We start from the raw sequence: 21,398 nt of genomic DNA, 5'->3' as shown, positions 1-21,398 counted from the left end.
ACTTGGGGGGAATAGGAGAAGTTTGGTAAATGGGTGGCACATGCATCTGTTAGTGGTTCTCAAACACAAAGGTCTGGATGAAGTACCTTGAGAAGTCCAATACCCACCAGCCCTCCAGGGCAGGAAGATGCAGGGGGTCCTGTCCACAGCAGGGCAGGCAGTGCACCAGGTCAAGTCTGTGCAGCTGCTGCAGGCCTGCCTGCTGGGACCTAATAAACTGACAGTAGGCTTTCCTATGGACACATTGGAGAGGCTCTGAAAAATGCCTCCCCTCCCCATGTCTCAGATTTCTCAGGTATCAAGTAGAGATGGGAGCAGTACCTCTTGCAGATCACTGAGGAGCTGCTGAGGGCTGCAGTAGTCCCCAGGTGGTGGGAGAGCACCTCTGCTGCCCTGTGGCCTGTCCCCAGGGCCTTCCCAAGTTCCTGTGGTGGTGCCACCATCCAGCTCCCCCCTCTCTTCCTGTACCCCACCAGCTTTCTCTTCGTCATCGAGCACATGATGCCCCTGTGCATGGTGATCTCCTGGGTCTACTCAGTAGCCATGATGATCCAGCACATTGTGACCGAGAAGGAGCATCGCCTGAAAGAGGTGGGGTTGATGGGGGAGATCTGTGAGGACGAGCTGGTGTCTCCTCTGTCTAGCTGCCTGGCTGCACAGGGTATGCCAGGTGCTGGGACTCATCCCTCTTGCCAAGTCACCCCTCTGTCACCCTGTAGCAATTCCTAGACAGCAGCAGCCCAGGACCTGGCTTGGCCCAGAGCTGCCTGCAAAGGGGAGAGCTCTGCAGAAATCGAGTGTGCTCAAGCTGCCGGGCACAGTGCCAGGCTGAGCTGGCCAGTGTCTCAGAGAACTGCTGCCAGCAGCCAGGGCAGCCTGTGGGGAGAGCACTGACCCCAGCTCAGCCTGTGGCCCTGCTGCTCCAAGCCCTGCCACATACTGGGACACAGCCTGGCACTGCCAGGGTAGGGCAGCCCATTGCCAAACCCCTGGCTTCATCTACATCCTGGTGCCCCAGGCACAGATCTCAATCCCAGGGTTCTGCCATGGCTCGTCTCTGGGATGAACTGCTTTTCCTGAGCATCTCTGTCATGAGCTCTGGTTAGAGCTAGAGGCAGCTGAGCCTGCAGTCACTCTGTCATGGGGTGCTGTGGTCTGGCCACTCCCCTCGGTGCTGTCCTTTGCTCTCCCAACCCCAGCAAGTGACAGGCTCGGAGATGCACAGGGTAGCGAACAGCCTAGCTGAGCAGTGCAAGTCTTGCAGGTCATGAAGATGATGGGCTTGAACAATGCAGTGCATTGGGTGGCTTGGTTCATCACCGGCTTCGTCCAGCTCTCCATCTCAGTCACAGCACTCACTGCAATCCTGAAATATGGCAAGGTCCTGATGCACAGTGATGTCCTCATCATCTGGCTCTTTCTCGCCATCTATGCTGTGGCCACCATCATGTTCTGGTGAGCAGCCTGGTTCCCTCCATGGAGTCAGGGGGTACCAGCAGTGCCAGGTCCCTGGCAGGGTGTCCTTGTGCCATGGGGTGAGTGTGCTGGGAGCTGTATGGTAAGGGCTGGTGGAGCAGTACAGGTTCCCCCCAGCCTATTTGAAGGGTAGTTTACCACTTCAACACCAATGAAATCAGACAGTGTGGGGAAAGCCCTGGTGGAGCAGGATCTGGGGCTGGGCACTGGAGGGTCCCTCCATCCTTGGCAGGGGGAACTCAGCATTCACGTCCCTGGGGGGAAGGTGGTGCTGGGTGTGGGAGAGGGGGATGCCCAGGTGGGGTAGAGCTTCTCTGGTTGTGGGGTCACCTTTGTCTTGCAGCAGGGCTGGTGAGGTGACACTGTCTTCCCTACAGTTTCCTGGTGTCAGTGCTCTACTCCAAGGCCAAGCTGGCTTCTGCCTGTGGAGGCATCATCTATTTCCTCAGCTACGTGCCCTACATGTATGTGGCCATCCGGGAGGAGGTGGCGCATGACAAGATCACGGCCTTTGAGAAGTGCATTGCGGTGAGTTGGCTGCGGTTACCAGGAGGTGCCTGGCCAAGGATTTGTGCTAGGTACCCTATGTCCCCTACACAGGTGACAGCTACCACTAAGTCGTGGGCTCCCCACATCCCGTACACATGTCATCAAACCCTAGGGAAACCAATGCACATGTGAACTGGTTTGGCATGGGGATTTGGAAGCATCTCCAGATGGTTTGGTGCCTCCCCTGGGTGGGGCAGAGCCAGATGGGAATTTGCCCAACCTGTTCCTCCAGAGCTGGTCTGTGGTTCTGTCTGACATCCCCTTTCCTCCTCCTCCCTGCAGTCTCTCATGTCCACCACGGCCTTTGGGCTGGGCTCCAAGTACTTTGCGCTGTATGAGGTGGCTGGTGTGGGCATCCAGTGGCACACCTTCAGCCAGTCGCCTGTGGAAGGAGATGACTTCAACCTCCTGCTGTCCATGATGATGCTGATCATAGATGCTGTGGTGTACGGGGTGCTCACGTGGTACATTGAGGCTGTGCACCCGGGTACGTGCAGGCAGGGTGGGCAGGGACAGCATTAGAGCACTTCTGATCCTGTAGGAGCCTCCCCACTGGGGATGCTGCTGCTTCTTGGCTGTGCTCAGCCTTGATACAAGTGGATTCAGCACAGCATGCCTTCAGGGTCTCCTGTGTGTGTCCTCCTGGGGACACCTGCCCACATGCCTGTACCAATGGTGACTTCCCTGTCCCTGGCAATTTCCAAGGAGGTCTTCAGTCATGTGTCTCAGTTTACTGACCAATGTGGCATCCATAGTTGGAGCATTACTCCCTCTTACTGCCTATTTGAGGAGTCTTAACTACTCTGTTAGGTTTTTTAGGAAAACTGAAGCATGAGCCAGGCCCAGTTTTGCTTTGTTTCCCTGCACAGCCCAGCAGCATTTCCCCAAGCATTGGCAGCCCCATCCTGCAGTGATGTTCCTGGGCTGGGGAAACCTCCCTGCCCATGTCTGTGCCTGTGCTTGTGCTTGTGCTCAGCTCTGCCCTAGCCCTTAGACGGCTTCTGTGCAGATAAGGTGCAGGGATGGCCCTGACTGCAGCAGGGTTGTGCTTGCAGGCATGTTTGGCCTGCCGCGGCCCTGGTACTTCCCGTTCCAGAAGTCCTACTGGCTAGGAAATGGAAGAGTGGAGACCTGGGAGTGGACCTGGCCCTGGTCACATACCACCCGCCTCAGCATCATGGAAGAGGATCAGGCCTGCGCCATGGAGAGCAGGAGGCTGGGTGAGCTGGTGGGTGCAGAAGGTTGGTGGTAGGGCTTCAGGGTTTGGCCCTGGCTCTGTGGCCATGGATTCCATGCATCCCATGCACCCTTGTCCTGAAGGGCAGATTGTATGTCAGGGCATGATCCTTCCCAGGGACTGCTGCCCATCACTCAGGGCAGGAAAGGTTTGAGATGCAGAGGGGAAGGGCCAGGAGCCAGCACGGTCACTCCAGGATGGAGTGGGGGAGATTCACCCCTGGGAACCCCACTCAGTGCCCAGCCCTGACTCCTCACTGCTCCATTCTCATGACAGAGGAGACACGGGGAATTGAGGAGGAGCCAACCCACCTCCCCTTGGTCGTCTGCATTGACAAGCTCACCAAGGTCTACAAGACAGACAAGAAACTGGCACTGAACAAGCTGAGCCTCAACCTCTATGAGAACCAGGTGGTGTCCTTCCTGGGGCACAATGGTGCAGGCAAAACCACCACCATGTGAGTTCTTGCTGGGGTGGACGTGGGCTGTGTCCTGCCCAGCTCTGGTAGGTTGGGAAGGTGCTGCATGGCCGTACTTCCAGGGATCCATGGCTGCTGGTGCTGTCCTCAGAGGGAGGTGGTGTGGATGTAGGGGTGACACAGAGGGGGACCAACAGCCAGCACACAGCCCTTCACTGATACTGCTCTGCCCAGGGCCCAGCAGATACTCTGGGAGGTGGTGGTTGGGACTGGGGCCAGGGGACTGCGTGTGACATTCCTTACCATGTCCTTTTCACCATCCATCCAGGTCCATCCTGACTGGCTTGTTCCCTCCGACCTCGGGCTCCGCTACTATCTATGGCCACGATATCCGAACAGAGATGGATGAGATCCGGAAAAACCTGGGCATGTGTCCCCAGCACAATGTGCTCTTTGACAAGCTGACAGTGGAGGAGCACCTCTGGTTCTACTCACAGCTCAAGAGCATGGCAGAGGAGGAGATCCGCAAGGAGATGGACAAGTAGGCACCCCCTAACTTCTTTTGCCCCCATCTGTGCTTTTTGTGGAAGCAGGTCCCCTTCCCAAGAGGGATCACCCCAACATCAGCTCCACCAACTCTTCTTGGAAACTTGGGATATTGGGCTGGCATAAGATCCTTTCGTAGCTTGGCTGTAGCTGGGCTGTCCTGACTGCCAAGAGACTCTGGTACCATGTGGGGAAGAGGAGTGAGATGCTCCCCACAGATGCTGGCTGCAGGTACAGGCCAGCCCCAGCAGTCGTGATGCTTCTCTTCCTGTCCTCAGGATGATTGAGGATCTGGAGCTCTCCAACAAACGCCATTCCCTGGTGCAGACCCTCTCAGGAGGCATGAAGAGGAAGCTGTCAGTGGCCATTGCCTTTGTAGGTGGGTCACGGGCTGTGATCTTGGACGAGCCCACGGCTGGAGTCGACCCATACGCACGCAGGGCCATCTGGGACCTCATCCTCAAGTACAAGCCAGGTGAGCCAGGACAGCACTCACCTGGGTTGCCAGAGTGAGAGAACAGCTTGCTGTGGGGCAGAAAATAGAGCCTGGGCTTAGGAGCACAGAGAAAACCCCTCACTGTGCCTGCTGAGAGGGACCAGATGGGCCTCTCCTGTCTCCCTGCCCAAGCTGTGTCATGGTCTCTTTCTGTGTCTGTCTCCCTGTGGCAGTTGGACCCCTCTGCATGTGACCCAGGGGTCCCTGTGAGACCCTCGGGGGCATGGCCAGCTCTGTGCTCTCCTTCCCCATGCCCCCAGGCAGTGTGCCTTACCTAAGCAGGGCAAGCATGGGCTGCAGCAGCCTTGGTGTAGCCCCAGACCCTCTCCTTATGCTCTGTGCCACCGGGCAGGGAGGACCATCCTGCTGTCCACTCATCACATGGATGAGGCTGACCTGCTGGGCGACCGCATTGCCATCATCTCCCATGGCAAACTCAAGTGCTGTGGTTCCCCACTCTTCCTCAAGAGCACCTATGGCGATGGCTACAAGCTGACGGTGGTGAAGAGGCAGTCAGACACCAGAAACAGCACAGGTCTGTGCGCCCAGAAGGACCCTGGGTTTAGAGGATGAGTAGATGGGACCAGCCCTTTTTGTGCACAGGAAAGGAGCAAGAGGTCAAAGCCCAAATGCTCCTGCCTCAAGTCCCCATAGGCCACACATAGGGGACAGGGGGACAGGGTAGTGATGCAAGAGGTGTCATTGCTCGGTTCTCTGGGTCCCCAGTTAGATCCTGCATGGAGGTGTTGCCTCCACGTGCTGATCCTGGTGTCCAGCCCAGGGGCTGCTTGCTGATGTCTGGCGTGGGCAGTGGTGCTCTGTGGGGCTGAGGGCAGAGCACCTACCCAGGCCAGGAAGCATGGCCAGAGCAGCCAGAAGCTGCTAGCACCCTGTGATAGATGCAGAAGGAACCCCTGAGGTGCTGGGAGTACTGTGGATGGCAGGGGTTGCTGGTAGAAGGCCAGAAGAGATGACCAGTGCTGCCCCTCTGCTGCAGAGCCAGGCCAGCCCCACAGTCCTCTAGGCCACTCTTCCGTCAGCCCCTGCTCTGAGCCCCGCGTCTCCCAGTTTATCAAGAAATACGTGGCCTCCTGCCTCCTCATCTCGGACACCAACACTGAGCTCTCCTACATCCTGCCGAGCGAGGCTGTCAAGAAGGGCTGCTTTGAGAGGCTCTTCCAGGTACCTGAGCCACCCACAACCCTGCTGCCTGCCTTGCTGACAGTGCAAGGATGGGGGATCACCATGAAGGGGCAGGACAAGCTCAGATGGGCATGGCATCTCATGAGGCGTAAGGGGGGACAAATGTGCATGTGGGCCCATGTGGAGTTGGTGCCAGAAGGGCAAGACACATCACTGGGCCTGTTCCAGCCCTGTCAAAGAGATGCCAACAGCAAATGGTATGGGGCTGTTGTCCTGCCTGGCACCAGCACTCACCGGATGAGTGTCTGAGGGTTTTCCCTGTGCTGTGGCAGTGCTGGAGCCGCCTGCCCTTCTCATTCAATGGTTTCCCTTCCACAGCACTTGGAGCAGAGTCTGGAGGAACTTGACCTCACCAGTTTTGGGCTGATGGACACCACACTCGAGGAGGTCTTCCTGAAGGTGTCTGAGGAGGACCAGTCCCTGGAGAACAGTGATGTGGGTATGGACTGCAGGAGGCACATGGCAGTGCTGTTGGCACTGGGGCACAGGGAGTGAGGTGAAGGCATCATGTGCCTTTACGTGGGCTTTGTGTCTCCTCGGCTTTTGCATGGGAGCAGGAGTCTCCTCTGCAAAGAGGAGGGGGGGCCTCTGTCAGAGCCTGCCCCAGCTTAAGGGCAACCATCAGCTGCTTTGATCTGGGTTTGCAAAGTACATCTGTGCTCTGCTGTGCAAGGCACAGCAAAGGCTGGCACAGACAGCAGCAGTGCCCCTTCTCCTTCCAGACATGAAGGAGTCCAAGAAGGATGCCCTCCAGCCACCTATCCCTGAGCTGGGCCCAAAGCCAGAGGCCAATGGGGAGCCCCTGGCTGAGGTGGACGTGCCTGAGAAGCCCGAGGTAGAGCTCAGCAACCTGGTGACATGCTCCAAGCTGGCGCAGTCGCAGGCATCCTTGCGCTCGGCCTCCTCGGTGGGCTCCGTGCGGGGCGACGAAGGTGGGGCTTATTCTGAGTTCTTTGGGGATTACTCTCCATTGTTTGACAATCATCAGGACCCTGACAACATCAGTCTGCAAGGTTTGTAATGCCGCGTGGCGGTGTGCTGCTTGTGCACCATGATAGAGGTGCTCTGGGATGGGGAGGATGGCTGCTCCAAGGCAGCACTGGCCCTCACCAGGGGGCCATGCCCTGGTGTACTGGGGATCATGCTGGCTCAGCTGAGCCCCCAGTGACAGTGAGCCTGTGTTCCAACAGATGATGTGTCCAGGGAGCCTGTAAAAGAGAGAGAAAGGGAGGCACAGGCCCTGCAGCCTGGGAAGAGGATTGGGGTGGGATGGCTGGAAACTGGTGCTTCTAGCCAAGGTTGGCACCCCCTGAACTGGTGTCATGTGCATGAGGGATTATGTGCTGAGGCACAGAACTGTTGGGCTCACCGACAGGTGGAGGCACAGCCAGTGTTAGCCCTTCCCTTTGTCTCTCTTGAATCCTGCAAGCGCTGACCTGCAGACTCACTCCCACTAACACACTCCTCACACTAGCAGCTGTGTTGACTGGCAGCACAATGTGGCATGGGGTGCACTGATATGGTGGCTGAGCTGCTGGGTTTTCTCTTCTTGGCTGGCCAGCCCATCCCTCCAGCATGGAGTCGTCTTCTAGAGAGTGGCTCACTCTCCAGATGCTGACATGGTTTCAGGACTGTCCCTGCCTGGATGCTCAAACTGCACAAGCACAGAGCATGCAGGCAGGAGCCCAAAGGCTACTGTTTACTTCACAAATCCTTTTCTGGGTTATCCCACCAGTTCTTGTCATGATTAATTTATTGCTGTGACGCTCTTCTTCCCCTGCCAGGTCTGTGTATTGCTCTGAGTATTGCTGAATTTGGGTCAGTGGGAGGCAGAGCAGCAGCAGTGTTGCACTGCAATCAGACTTTCCAAGTCCTAGCCCCAAACTCACTGCCTTGCTGGGTCCCCACACCCACAACCTGTCCCCCCTCTTCCTGTCTGCGCTAAGCCCTTGCCATCCAGGGGCATCTGGGCTGGCTAGAACTGATGGGAAGATGGGGGGGGTCTGCAAAAAAGCACCACGTTTTTTTTTTTTTTGTTTGTTTGTTTGTTTGTTTGTTTTTTAAACCATTGTAACAATTTCCCATTTTGGGCCAAGAGAAACCTGCCAGCCAGCTGCCTTGCTTCATGCCATGGTAACACCAAAGCTCAGTGGCCCCTCAGAGTGGCTGTGCATAGCTCAGCATCTGTGTGGCCACAGGCTAAGGCAGGTGTGGGGTCACTGGGGCCCTGCAGGAGCAGTTGTGCAGGTGGCTCACATCCTCCTACCTGCCACCTCCTCCTTGCAGACCAAGAGGCCGATGTGGAGGCAGAGGACCATGACTTGGCCGGGCAGGGGACCTTCAAGCTGGAGGGCTCATGGCTGAAGCTGCGCCAGTTCCACGGGCTGATTGTAAAACGCTTCCACTGTGCCAAGCGCAACACCAAGGCCCTCTTCTCTCAGATCCTTCTGCCTGCCTTCTTTGTCTGCGTGGCCATGACTGTGGCACTCTCCGTGCCTGAAATAGGTACCTGCAAGCCCTTGTCCCATTGGGGTGAGGAGGACAAGGGGGTCTTGCCCTGTCCCCTCTCCAGGGCCCAGACTCGTGCCCCTGCACCAGATCAGGTATCCTCTCTCTGCATTGGCAGCAGCTTGGAGTGAGGGCACATTTCCCACCCTGATGCCCTCACACCAGCCAGGTCTTGCTGACCCAGATGCTGGGGACTCCTCTTAGCCCTTTCTGCGTACCCCCATTGGACTGGTGGTGATACTGGGGGTGGGACTCAAGTGAGATAAGGACAAGGCTTCTGGGTGCTCGGCCTGCCTGTGAGCATGGGGCCACATGGGCAGGGGTGCTGAGGCCACAAACAGGTTCCTGTCCTTGTTTCCACAGGTGACCTGCCACCCCTCATCCTCTCGCCATCACAGTACCACAATTACACCCAGCCCAAGGGCAATTTCATTCCTTATGCCAACGAGGAGCGGCGTGAGTACCGGTGAGAGCTGCCGCTTGCTCAAGAGCACCATCCTGCACCCCAATCTCACTCCCGTACCCAGAACCACAATGGGGTGATGGGACTGGGGAGGGCAATTTACAGTTGGTCTGGCACTGGGGCTGGCTTGGGCTTGGAGTAGAGCCTGGCCAGTGTAATGCCCCATGCAGAAAGTGCCCTCTGTTCTCCCCTGGGGCCTCTCTGGGAGACGTGCCAGTCCTGACGCTGGCTGTGATCATCAGCTTGGCTCATGCCAGGCTTGGGCTGAGTGGGTACCCAAGGCTGTACAGCCGTGGTGCCTGTGCCCATTCAGCCACTACACATACTGAGGCTGCATGGACTTGCCCAGAAGATGGCCAAGGTGGGATGTTCCATGTCTCATGCCTCTTGTACCTTTTACCCGCTGCTCTCCCTGCAGCATCAGGCTGTCTCCAGATGCCAGCCCCCAGCAGCTAGTGAACACCTTCCACCTGCCCTCTGGCATCGGGGCCACCTGTGTGCTCAAGACAGCCTTCAACAACACACTGGACCAACCCATGCAGACCCTGAACCTCAATAGCAATGAGTCCAAGATGCTGGCAGCCAAGTACTTTGATGCTATGTGCATCGACTCCTTCACTCAGGGCCTGCCACTCTCCAACTTCGTGCCACCGCCTCCATCCCCAGCTCCTTCCGACTACCCCATCTCAGTGGATGACGACTTGCTGCATGCTTGGAACTCCACAATCTTCTCTTCTGCTATCAAAGGTGTCATCTGCACTTAGTGAATCGGTCTGTCTGGGCTGGGGTTTCATCTGCAGGCAGGGCAATGTGTCTTCCTTGCAGGAGCAGCTATAGTGGCGCCTCAAAGTGCCCATCAGGTGCTGTTTGGCTCGGTGATAGCAGAGCATTGCTTGGCTGCACTTCTGAATCAGGGTTGATGCTAGCCTTGCAGCACTGCTCCCATTCAGCCTCAGCAGTCCTTGCTGAGCTTACTGGGCTGATGATGCCATTGGGAATCTTGGTACTTGGGTTGGGTACTTGGTCCCCAGCTAGCGGAATGATTGCATTGCTTTCTCCAGACACACTTCATGCCCTGTCTCTGAACCATTTCTGTTCCCTGTCTGTTCCCACGTTTTTCCTGGGTCCATCTCTTGGCCCCTTTATATCACTGGGACACAAAGGTCCATTTAAAGACTGGGCTGTGGTCAGCAGGAGCTAACACAAGGGCAGCAGGGAGGCTCCTCCTTGCCTGGCCAGAACCTCTTGGCTGAGGGTGAGGGAGGTTGCTCCATGTGCTCCTCTCATCCCCTTCTGTCCCCATGTTGCCCCACACAGCCCCAGGGCTGGCTGGGGCCTGACTCTGCCTCCTCTACCCCACAGAGACAGTCACCTCGGCCCCTGCCCTGCCTCGGATCATCCATGAGCCTATCAAGTGCACATGCTCCATGCAGGGGACTGGTTTCTCATGCCCCAGTGGTGTGGGAGGCCATCCCCCACAGATGAAGGTGGTGACGGGGGACATCCTGGCAGACATCACGGGGCGCAACGTCTCCGAGTACCTGCTCTACACCTCGGACCGGTTCCGTCTGCACAGGCAAGAGGGAGGCTGGGAGGGCTCTGCCCTCTGCCATAGTGCAGGATATGGGGCTGGGGCCTCTGGGAGACCTCAGGGGTGCTGATGGGAGCCAGGAGTGTGGCCCTGCTCCTGGACACAGTGGACAGCAGTCACAGCTTCTTGGGGGTGCTTTGTCCCACAGGTACGGGGCACTCACCTTTGGCAATGTCCAGAAATCCATCCCAGCCTCCTTTGGGGCCAGGGCTCCTGCCATGGTGCGCAAGATTGCCGTCCGCAGAACAGCCCAGGTAGGATCAAGCTGAGCCCTGAGGTAGCCAGGAGATGGGTGGGCAGCAGCAGCCCTGGCACAGGCAAGGTAGAGAAGGGGGAAGGCAGTGCTGCCTGCACAGCCAGGCCCCTTATCCACTGCTCTACAGCAGTGCTCTCTGGCAAGAGACCCGGTGGGGCTCTTAACCACATGGAGCACTTTGCAGAGCTCCCACCACAATGGGTCAGACCCATTGTGGTCAGCATTGGCCTGCTCTTCTCACAGCCATGAGCAGGGGGGCACCCTGTTGCCACCCCACCCCACCCCACCCCACCCCACACATCTGGTGTGAGCCCAGCACTCCTACTACTTCCCACCACTCTTCTCTGCTCCTCCAGGTCTTCTACAACAACAAGGGCTACCACAGCATGCCCACCTACCTCAATGCTCTCAACAATGCCATCCTACGAGCGAACCTGCCCAAGAGCAAAGGCAACCCTGCTGCATACGGTGAGGGCCTGGAGGAGTTTTAAGGACAAAAGCACATCAGGAACAGCTTTAGGGCATGGTCCAATAAGGCTCTAAAGTGCATATTCTCTCTTGGACCAACAAGGTTCTAAAATGCCATGTACTCTCTTGGACCAAGCAGGCTAGTGCACAACTGGGGCTTCATACACCTTTATGTGTGGCTTGAGATCTAAGCTAGATAGTGTATGGCTGGGGCAGCACCTCTTGAGGTGCTGCTGCTGACACCTGGGCTTGCAGGCTTATCTGTCTGCCAGCTGATGAGAGGGAGGTCTTGGCCCCAAAGCAGTGTTGCTTCTGGGCTACAGGGAAGGAAACTCCTCCCACTGAGAACTAGGACCAGGCAGGCTGGGGCTGGGGTAACATTTTCTATCCTGAGCCAGGATAGAAACAATCCTATGTTTCTTTTTGCTGCAGGCATCACGGTCACCAACCATCCCATGAACAAGACAAGCGCCAGCCTGTCTTTGGATTACCTGTATGTCCAGGGAGCTGGTTTGAGGGAGGGGGGCCATCATGTAGCAGGGGAGGGAGCTTCCCACTGTGGTTTGCATGGTTTGACTGTGAGGCTGTGACATGGGGGGTCCTTGTGCCATGCCCTGTCCTCTGTACAGTGATTGTCCCACACAAGGTTGGGGAGCTGAGGGTGATGATGTCTCTGGTCTCCTCTTCCTTGCAGTCTGCAAGGCACAGACGTGGTGATTGCCATCTTCATCATTGTGGCCATGTCCTTTGTGCCTGCCAGCTTTGTGGTGTTCTTGGTGGCTGAAAAGGCCACCAAGGCCAAACACCTGCAGTTTGTGAGCGGCTGCGACCCTGTCATCTACTGGTTGGCCAACTACGTGTGGGATATGGTGAGCAGGGCATGTGGCCTCACCAGCAGAGCCCCCACGGCTGAGTGGACAGGCAGTTACAGAAGTTTCTGTCTTCTGCAGTTGAACTACCTGGTACCGGCCACGTGCTGTATCATTATCCTTTTCGTGTTTGACCTCCCGGCATACACCTCTCCCACCAACTTCCCAGCCGTCCTCTCACTCTTTCTGCTGTATGGGTACGTTGGTCAGCTGGGGTGAGCAAGGGAGGGGTGAAGTCAGGATGCACCAGTGGGTCCTTCTGATGCCCCATTTGCACTGTGGCTAAGCAGGCAGGATCTAGCCCAGATCTTTCTGTCCCCCTGTCTTTCAGTTCTGTGGCTCCTGTAGCTAGCGGGCTTTGAACCCTGGGGTGGGAGACCCCAGGAAGGATGGGGCTGGGAGATGGGCAATCCCAGAGCTCTCCAGTGGGTGCTACAGTCCTACCATGCTCATGTGCACTCCTGTTGCTTGCCTCCCCAGCTGGTCCATCACCCCCATCATGTACCCTGCCTCCTTCTGGTTTGAGGTGCCCAGCTCTGCCTACGTCTTCCTCATCGTCATCAACCTCTTCATTGGCATCACTGCCACTGTCGCCACGTTCCTGCTGCAGCTCTTTGAGCATGACAAGGTACAGGGTTCACATCTCTGGCTGCGGCCACCAGGAAGGGAGAAGATGCCTCCCTCAGCTTGATAAGAGGGGAGATGCCTCTGGCACAGTGCAAGGAGCCATCACACTGTGACAAAGCCTGTGACTCCATGTGGCAGGTGGTGGTGCCTGCTTGCTGCCAGGGTGGTGACAGCAATTGGGTCATGAGACAGCTCAGGCTGAGCGAGACCTCAAGAGGTCTCTTCTCCAAGCTACTGCTCACAGCAGGGTCAGTTATGAGGTCTGCTCGGGCTCACAGTACTGTGTGCTCAGAGTCCTTACAGGTGTTTCTGATAGTCATGTTCTGTCTGTCCATCTCCACAGGATTTGAAGGTGGTGAACAGCTACCTGAAGAGCTGCTTCCTTGTATTCCCTAACTACAACCTGGGCCACGGCTTGATGGAGATGGCTTACAATGAGTACATCAATGAGTACTACGCCAAGATTGGTATGGCCTTTTCCTCCCTCCCTCCCTTACTCCAGGGCAGGTTGGGCCAGGGGTGGACCACTGCGCCAGCACATCCCCTAAAACCACCCTGTGGGGCTCAACCAGGGCCCAGATCAACCTGGAGCAAAAATCCAGGGGATGTGAACTAGAGGGGACCCAGGAAGAGACACAGTTGAGGATCAGGCATGTTGTGGTACCTGTGATGCTGAGCATGGTTTCTTGGGCCATCTCAAATATGAGCTGCACAGAAAGTGGACGTAGTGAGCCCTGGCAGCATTGTACATTTCTGCTGCCATCACACACTGCCCACGGTGTGGATGTGCAGTGATACAAGGGATGGGAACTGCAAGGGCTGTTTTGTTCTAGATATGGTCTCTTGCTTGCAGGGCTGCATTGCCCATCCAAAATGACCCTTTTGCCAATTGCAGCTTCAGCTTGGACTCAAAATATTCTTGCTTCTCTCTACTTCTCAGCAGCTTCTGTATCTAACTTGGGTGCTGCTGGCATCATGGGGGGTGTTTAGAAGCAGAATCTGACACATCAGAATCTGACAGTATGCATTCTCAGTTGGGTTGATCCTACCCACTGAGGTTGAAAAGTTGCAAGATGAATTCAACAACAAATACATTGCAAATGGAAAGCCTTGTTGTAACCAGCCCTGGTGCCTGCAACACCAACCAGCCCAGGCAGCTATGGCAGCAGGCACAGAAGGCAGGGGAGGGGACACTGGAGCTAGACAGTGTCATCTTGTAACAGGCCAGCTTAGGTTGTACAGCAAAGGTGGTGTTGAGATAAAGGCTGCTGCTACCTGGCAGTTTTGCTGCTAAGCCTCTGACCAGGAACATAGCCTGCGTCATCTCCAGTTTGAATGTTTTTTTCCTTGTGTGGGACGGGTTAAAATCAGCCTTCTGGACTGGGAAAACCATTATTGTTTTCTCCAGGGTGCTGTGGTAGGGAGGGAGCACACGGGGTGGGAGTGTCTGTGTGTCCAGTAGTGTTGCCATGTGGTTGCAGCCAGGGCTGGCCTCCATGGGCCGGGCTGCCACATGCTGTCAAGGGTGCTATGAGGTCATTTCAAGGCCACAGAGTGGAAAATTGTGGGAACCTGGTTGCTGCAGTAGTTCCCACTGAAAATATTTGCTGCTGTTACCAGAGGTCATTTCTAGATTTTGTACAACCTGTGAGGCAAGGCTACCTCTTTGGTGGTTGGATTGGTGTCCCCATCCCCTGGAGAGGCACTGCTGCACTGGGGCTGTGGGTTCAGCCATGCAGGAGGGCACATGGGCTGGATGTCCTCCTGGGACAGTGTCCCCACAGATGCTCTGTTCTCTTCATCCCACTCAGGGCAGTTTGATAAAATGAAATCACCTTTTGAATGGGACATTGTGACGCGTGGACTTGTCGCCATGACAATCGAAGGCTTCGTCGGCTTCTTCATCACCATCATGTGCCAATACAACTTCTTCCGGAAGCCCCAGTGAGTGTGGCTGGGAGCGTGGGGCCAAGCAGGCAATGCCCAGCTGAGAGCTGCCTCTGGGTATTTCTAGCAGAGCACAGCCTTCCCAGATTTTCTAAATGGGGCAGAGTTTTGCTTTGGGACCCCTTAGCCCAGGGCTGCCTCTCCAGCAGGCACAGAACTGGGGAGGCCCTCCGTCCCTGGCCTCTGCCTCCTGCGTGGGCGCAGGATGGCAGCTTGCTTGGCCTCTGCTCACACCCATCTCCACCCTGCCCCTTGCACCCTTCTGCAGGCGGCTTCCTGTCTCCACCAAGCCCATCGAAGATGACATTGATGTAGCCAATGAGCGGCACCGTGTCCTGCGTGGGGATGCTGACAATGACATGCTGAAGATTGAAAATCTCACCAAGGTACAGCAACCCCAGCCTGCCCTGGACTTGCAGGCATGGGAGATGCTCTGGGGCATCCAAGGGATGTTGGCTTGGTCAGGGTGCCGGGGCAGCGTGCTGAGCACCCCTGCCCTGCTCTGCCAGGTATACAAGTCCCGCAAGATTGGGCGCATCCTGGCTGTGGATCGGCTGTGCGTGGGTGTGCGGCCTGGGGAGTGCTTCGGGCTGCTGGGTGTCAATGGTGCGGGAAAGACGACCACCTTCAAGATGTTGACGGGGGACGAGAGCACCACAGGAGGAGAGGCCTTCGTTAATGGGCACAGGTACAGGGGCACAGCCTGACTGGATGGGATGGGGCCTGCTTTGGGGTCTCCCAGGAAAAAGAAGCCTGAGTGGGACTGCAGCCCTATGTCCTGCTGGGCTGACCCTTGTCTGTGGTGTGGCAAGTGACCGTGGCTCTTGGCCAGGGCTGCCAGTTGCGGTTTTCTAGGAATAAGATGCTGCAATATAAAGGCATGTGAAAGGAGGATGAGCAACAGGTGTACTCAAAAGGAAAAATTGTTTGTGGGCAGACAGTAATTCCTTCTCCCTGTGGCCCCTCTGTCCTTTCTGCAGCATCCTGAAGGAGCTCCTGCAGGTGCAGCAGAGCTTGGGCTACTGCCCACAGTTCGATGCACTCTTCGACGAGCTGACAGCCCAGGAGCACCTGGAGCTCTACACCCGCCTGCGTGGCATCCCATGGAAAGATGAGGAGCGGGTAGGGCTTTGGTGGGGCATGTGAGGGCTGGTGCTGTGCCATGGGCTGCTCTGGGAACAGAATTTCACCAGCCGCCAGTGGGGACCTGGGCGGGTACTGCTGCCCTCATGACTGCCGGTTGCTGCCCAAGGACAGTGCTGCTCCAGTAGTGTGCCCATCACTGGGCCAGGGTTGGGCACAGGTGCTTACAGGCCCCACCAACACACAGGGCTGTGCGAGGGGCTCTCATGGGGCTCCCCTGCCCAGCACATCGCTTGGCAGCTGGTCCATGCTGTGGGGCCTGGCTGCTTGCCCGTTGCATGCTGCCAGCTCTGCGTGTCCCATGACCAGGGGCATTTGGAGCCCTGGCAGGGGGACCACAGCCCTCTGCACCTTGCAGGTAGTCAAGTGGGCACTGAAGAAGCTTGAGCTGACCAAATACGCTGACAAGCCTGCCAGCACCTACAGTGGAGGCAACAAGAGGAAGCTGTCCACAGCCATCGCATTGATCGGCTACCCAGCCTTCATCTTCCTGGTGCGCCCCGGGCCACCCCAACACCCTGTGATGTGGGGTCCTTGACCCACCCCTATCACTGACCTGTGCTCCCACTCAGTCCCATATCCCTGGGGCTGGACCCAGGCTAGTGTGCAGCCATCCTGGGTGAAACAGGGCCCTGGGTGGAAGCTGTCTGCCACTGGCTCTACCACAAGAGTTCCAAGGGGCAGGGAAGCAGAGCTGTGCCCATGCGATGGGAAGGCAGGGAGCGGCGGGGTTCCCCCATGAGCTGCCTTGTCTGAGCATGCCATCTGTCCCATAGGATGAGCCAACAACAGGGATGGATCCCAAGGCACGGCGCTTCCTCTGGAACCTCATCCTGGATGTCATCAAAACAGGCCGCTCCGTGGTGCTCACGTCCCACAGGTCTGAGGCGCTTTGGGCTACACCCATGACACCTCCAGGCACTTCATGTGCTGTGTGGGCAGGTGGTGGGTGGAAGTGGGGCTCTTTGGACTCCAGGGGACAGTGTATGGCAAAGGACACAGGGAGGGAGCCTGGGACACCCTCTTGCTGTCTCCCATCACTGGTGGTGGTGCCATGGCACAAGGGGTGAAGGCCTGAGGAACTTGACTCCACTTATGTCCAGCCTGCAGCCCCTTGCAGGTAGACATTGCACCCTCTGCCCATGCTGTGTGGCCTCTAGCCACCCAGCTCAAACCTGTCCTGTTTCCCCAGCATGGAGGAATGTGAGGCACTCTGTACCCGCCTGGCCATCATGGTGAATGGGCGGCTCAAATGTCTTGGCAGCATCCAGCATCTGAAAAACAGGTAAGAACCTAGTGAGGGGTCCAGCATCCTGTGTGTGCCACATGCCAGGAGGTGCTGGTTTCTGAATGGCAGGGTGTATGGCTCGTTTCTTCATGGCATGTGCATGAAGATTTCAACCATCTGTGTGGCTGCTGCTTTAGAGGGTGGGCATGGGGATCAGGGCAGCCTGGACTGACACCTGACTGTCCTGGTGGGTGCAGTGGCAGCCTGGTGAGTGTCATCCCCAGCAGGCAGGTTTCCATGGGATCAGTCCTTCCCCACAGAGGTGCAGGTGGGGAGGTAGGGTCTCATGGGGTCCCTCATGCCTGTGCAGGTTTGGAGATGGCTACATGATCACAGTGCGCACAAAGTCCAGCCTCAACGTCAAGGAGGTGGTGAGGTTCTTCAACCGCAACTTTCCTGAGGCCATCCTCAAGGTGAGATCCCAGTGGTGACAGTGCAATCCCTGCCAGCCCATGTGTCATGGTGGAAAGCAGCCTTTGTCCCCCAAGGGGCTGTCCCTTCCATGGGATCCCCCTCTGGGTTGATGGAATGGGGTTTGGGGTGTGACCTCAGTGTCCTTTGCAGGAGCGGCACCACACTAAGGCCCAGTACCAGCTCAAGTCAGACCAGATCTCACTGGCACAGGTCTTCAGCAAAATGGAGCAGGTGGTGGATGTGCTGGGCATTGAAGACTACTCTGTCAGCCAGACCACACTGGACAATGTGAGGCCTGGGATGGAGTGAGAAGCAGGGTGCTCATGCCCAGGGAGGGTGACTGTGCCCAGGGAGGTGACCATGCCCAAGTGCCTGCAAAAGCCTCTTTCAATACAAGAGCAGCAAGTGCTAGGCCAGGAACATGGGGGAATGCAGAGGCAGGGATGTGCTCATGGCTCATCTCTGGTGGCAGAAGTGTCAGGCTAGGGGCAGCCTGGGGCAGGGTTCTGTGCCATGTCTCTTGCAGCCTCTCACCCTTTTCCTGCCAGGTGTTTGTGAATTTTGCCAAGAAGCAAAGTGACAACCTGGAGCAGCAGGAGACAAGCCCTAGCTGTGCAATGCAGTCACCCTTGGAGCATGTGCTGAGCCTTCTGCGCCCACGGGCAACCCCCACAGAGCTGCAGGCCTTGGTGGTGGAGGAGCAGGAGGACCTGGAAACTGATGATGAAGGCCTCATCAGCTTCGAGGAGGAGAGGGTGAGAAGTGCTCCCAGTATCTCAGTGACCGGGGTCCCAGCTATGTCTCTATCATGGAGCATTGGGGCCAAGCCCTGGCATTGCACTAGGTGCTGCAGCCTCATCCTGGGGAAGCGGAACCCTTTGGGGCAGGGGCCAGGCAGGAGGGTGCTGTGTGGGAAAGAAGGCTGTGGGGGCTCCCCAATGTCCACAACAGGTCCTGGCCCCCACAGTGCCCCAGAGCTCAGTGTGCTGAGCAGAGCTGGCAGTCCCTTGCCTGGCCCTGGCCCCTGAGCCCTGCTGTCCTTGTGTCCGCAGGCTCAGCTCTCATTCAACACGGACACGCTGTGCTGAGACACTGAGGGGGGGAGCCACATCCCCTGGCTGTGAAGCCACCAAATACTTTTTGCCTCTCCTCTCCCTTTGTCCCTGTTGAGCGGACGCAGTCAGCATGGGGATGCAGGGAACTGCCCCCACATGCCCAGGGGGTCAAGCCCTGCTGCTGGAAAGGACACAGTGGGTACGGTACCAGCCTGGATGGACTCTGAACCAATGGCCACCAGCTGGCCTTTGTCCCCTGCAGCTCTGGAGCAACTCCCCACATGGCACCAGCAGGGGCTGCCGTCCTTGCCAGCTTGCCAGGCTGGTGCATGCCACGGACAGAGACTGTGAACAGGACATTACATTGCAACAGTGCCGCCAGCCCTGCGTGTCCCATGCTGGCAGGGAAGAGACCTCTGAGAGTGGTGCCTTTGGACACCCACTTTTGCATCCACCCCAAGGGAATCCTGGCCATGGGGATACCCCTGCCCCATCACTACCCCAGGCCTGGACCTGGCATGGCCAGAGGAAGGACTGCTGCTTTTTCCTCGTTTCCATCACCTGCCGGGTTTGGCGCTTGCTCATGGCATCACAAGGGGCTCATTGGCCCAGCACTACAGAGGCAGGAGCTCCAGTGCTTCACCCTTTGATTTCTGTTGTCAGCACTGCTGACAGAACATCACTTGTGACCTCAAGCCTGCTGGAGAGAGGGACTCAGCCCTGCTGGTGCTTCTGCCAGCTGAGGGGTTTGGCCCTGCCAAGCACTGGGCTTGCTACCTTGCCCAGGGCTGCCTCTGCCAGGTACCAGTGCTTGCTCTGGCTCTGCCAAGCCTTTCCTTGCTCGCTCTGGGCACTCAGTGCTATCCCTGGGGCACAGCACTGGCGCCCATGCAGAGAGGCACGTGGTGGGGCAGAGAGGTATTTCACAGGGTATTTCATGTGCTGGCACCAGCTGTTTCTCCCCTCTGCCCCCAACCATGTCCCAGAATCCCTCACCCTGCCCTCCTGCCTGCCATCACACTCTGCTTCCCTCAGTGAGCATTAGGCACAGGGCATCGCTGCAACTGTGCCATCTTTCTACTGTCACCCATCCTTTTCTCCCTTGCCCTAGCACTCATTGCTCAGAGTCTGGCCCAGCGTGGGAGCTATTTGTAATGGATTCTAGTTATTGGTTCACTGATGGCACTGGGAGAGGGAACTGCTGCGCCCCAGGATGGCTTTTGAGTTTGGGGAGGGAGGTGGCCTCAAGGTGTGAGGACAAGGCAGCCTGACTCTGCACTGGTTCAGCCTGGCAGAGGTGCCTGGAATGTTGGGGATGGAAGGATGGAGGCCAGCATCTGTGGCCCTGCGTGTCACCTGGGGCAGGCAGCAGGCACCCCCTCAGGTGGCAGTGCCCCTCCTTTCTGCAGAGGGTCTTGCCACCGTGTCACCCCTGGGGGCAGTGCCACTCTGTGACACCCCCAGCCCACTGCTTTTCAGCATCGCACAGCTGTGACAAAGCAGGGGTGACCTCCAGGCTCATGATGCTAACCCTGACCACCCACCCCTGGGATGTCTGCAGCACCCTGGTGTGTCCAGAGCTGCCATACTGTATGGTGCAACCATCCATGGCTGCCTCCATCCTGGAGGCCTTGCTGGCCTTTCCAGTCTCCCTGGCACAGGTGTGGGCTAAGCCCCAGGCCCCGTAGACCCAGGTGCCACCTTGCCCTCTGCTGTGCCCATGCCTCTCCCAGGGCTCAGCACTCCTGTATGCCAACTGCTATAGATTGTGATACAATATACAGTATTTTCAATAGGGGAAAAATTGGGGGGAGATGATAAGCTCTATTTTCAGATTTTTCAGACCATATATTTTTTATGGCATACAGGAAACTGTCTGGTCGCTGGGTGGTGCAGATGGTGCAGGCAGTGCACCACACTGTGCTGGGGTACAAGCAAAGTCCAGGTTAGCTCTCTCTGCCACCATGGAGAGACAGTGTCACCTGCAGGCTTTCAGGTGTCACCTTGGAGGTGGCACAGCTCAGCCCTCTCTGGGCACCCAAGGGGAGCATGGTGCCCTACACTGCTGCAGTGGCCAGCTCTGGCCAGGCAGGGCTTCATCCTCACCCCACACCTGTCCTGCTGCTGTGCCTCGTGGGGCTCCTCTGACAAGGAGAACCCCCAGTGCTCCCATCAGCAGATCTGTGCCCACCTGGTGCTGTGCCACTGTACTACTGTCCTTGGACAGTCAGAGAAGCTTTTGTGCCCCTAGCACAATGTGTCCATGGCACACTTAGCAGCCTGGGTGGCCGTAGTGGCCTCCCCATCCCAGGTGCAGGACGGCCCTTGACCCTTGGGCACCCTGAGGGTGGTTGCACAGACAGGTGCCCCATGGCAGTGGGCTGGAGCGGTGCAGCATTGCCCGAGGTGGGGGTGACTGCTGCCTTAACATTATTTGCTTTGTTGAGTTTGGCCCTGCTTCCCACCTTGCCTCCCTCCACACATCCTCAGATGCCAGCACCTGTGCCATGCACAGCCCCAAGTGTGGGGTGTACCGATGGGTGGAGATGCTCTGGAGGAGCCTGTACATTGCTAGCAAGAAAAAAAAGATGAAATGTGAAAATAATGTTTGTTTTAAATAAAAAATAATGACTGAAGCCAGCAAGGTTGTGTGGTGTCTGGAAGGAGGTGGGCAGGAGCTCAGGGCTGCCAGGGCTGTGGTGCCTGGGGAGGGATCTGGCTGGGGAATGGCAGAAGATGGGCTTCCTAGTGCCCCAGGTGGGGTGCAAGAGCCTGGTGTGGGTAAAGGGAGCTGGATGCAATGCAGGGCCATACCCAGCACATGGCATTGTCCAGGGCTGGTGG

General features: G+C 57.2%; 1 protein-coding gene across 5 annotated transcripts in view; it reads left to right on the top strand.

Annotated features, from left to right (window-relative positions):
• Nucleotides 1–21,188, top strand: part of ABCA2 (ATP binding cassette subfamily A member 2) — a 42,027-nt gene extending 20,839 nt beyond the window's left edge. For 4 of the 5 annotated variants that reach the window (XM_082775465.1, XM_082775469.1, XM_082775466.1 and 1 more), the window contains 34 exons: nucleotides 477–591; nucleotides 1,265–1,455; nucleotides 1,854–2,004; nucleotides 2,308–2,512; nucleotides 3,081–3,245; nucleotides 3,539–3,719; nucleotides 4,009–4,221; nucleotides 4,505–4,701; nucleotides 5,075–5,257; nucleotides 5,720–5,904; nucleotides 6,244–6,364; nucleotides 6,648–6,938; nucleotides 8,212–8,430; nucleotides 8,797–8,899; nucleotides 9,315–9,643; nucleotides 10,259–10,472; nucleotides 10,636–10,741; nucleotides 11,100–11,211; nucleotides 11,644–11,704; nucleotides 11,906–12,080; nucleotides 12,162–12,277; nucleotides 12,561–12,708; nucleotides 13,051–13,174; nucleotides 14,519–14,651; nucleotides 14,923–15,040; nucleotides 15,164–15,342; nucleotides 15,635–15,776; nucleotides 16,156–16,290; nucleotides 16,574–16,677; nucleotides 16,990–17,082; nucleotides 17,396–17,498; nucleotides 17,650–17,787; nucleotides 18,048–18,254; nucleotides 18,552–21,188. In XM_082775465.1, coding sequence (XP_082631591.1) covers nucleotides 477–591; nucleotides 1,265–1,455; nucleotides 1,854–2,004; nucleotides 2,308–2,512; nucleotides 3,081–3,245; nucleotides 3,539–3,719; nucleotides 4,009–4,221; nucleotides 4,505–4,701; nucleotides 5,075–5,257; nucleotides 5,720–5,904; nucleotides 6,244–6,364; nucleotides 6,648–6,938; nucleotides 8,212–8,430; nucleotides 8,797–8,899; nucleotides 9,315–9,643; nucleotides 10,259–10,472; nucleotides 10,636–10,741; nucleotides 11,100–11,211; nucleotides 11,644–11,704; nucleotides 11,906–12,080; nucleotides 12,162–12,277; nucleotides 12,561–12,708; nucleotides 13,051–13,174; nucleotides 14,519–14,651; nucleotides 14,923–15,040; nucleotides 15,164–15,342; nucleotides 15,635–15,776; nucleotides 16,156–16,290; nucleotides 16,574–16,677; nucleotides 16,990–17,082; nucleotides 17,396–17,498; nucleotides 17,650–17,787; nucleotides 18,048–18,254; nucleotides 18,552–18,587 — 5,293 coding nt within the window. In that variant the 3' untranslated portion in view covers nucleotides 18,588–21,188. The remainder of the gene's footprint in view (nucleotides 1–476; nucleotides 592–1,264; nucleotides 1,456–1,853; nucleotides 2,005–2,307; nucleotides 2,513–3,080; nucleotides 3,246–3,538; nucleotides 3,720–4,008; nucleotides 4,222–4,504; nucleotides 4,702–5,074; nucleotides 5,258–5,719; nucleotides 5,905–6,243; nucleotides 6,365–6,647; nucleotides 6,939–8,211; nucleotides 8,431–8,796; nucleotides 8,900–9,314; nucleotides 9,644–10,258; nucleotides 10,473–10,635; nucleotides 10,742–11,099; nucleotides 11,212–11,643; nucleotides 11,705–11,905; nucleotides 12,081–12,161; nucleotides 12,278–12,560; nucleotides 12,709–13,050; nucleotides 13,175–14,518; nucleotides 14,652–14,922; nucleotides 15,041–15,163; nucleotides 15,343–15,634; nucleotides 15,777–16,155; nucleotides 16,291–16,573; nucleotides 16,678–16,989; nucleotides 17,083–17,395; nucleotides 17,499–17,649; nucleotides 17,788–18,047; nucleotides 18,255–18,551) is intronic. The other variant, XM_082775467.1, reaches the window with a different exon arrangement.
• The last annotated feature ends 210 nt before the right edge of the window (nucleotides 21,189–21,398 follow it).

The sequence above is a fragment of the Aythya marila genome (assembly GCF_965140915.1).
Source record: "Aythya marila genome assembly, chromosome: 19".
Taxonomy (NCBI): domain Eukaryota; kingdom Metazoa; phylum Chordata; class Aves; order Anseriformes; family Anatidae; genus Aythya; species Aythya marila.
This window is presented reverse-complemented; position numbering and strand designations above follow the sequence as displayed.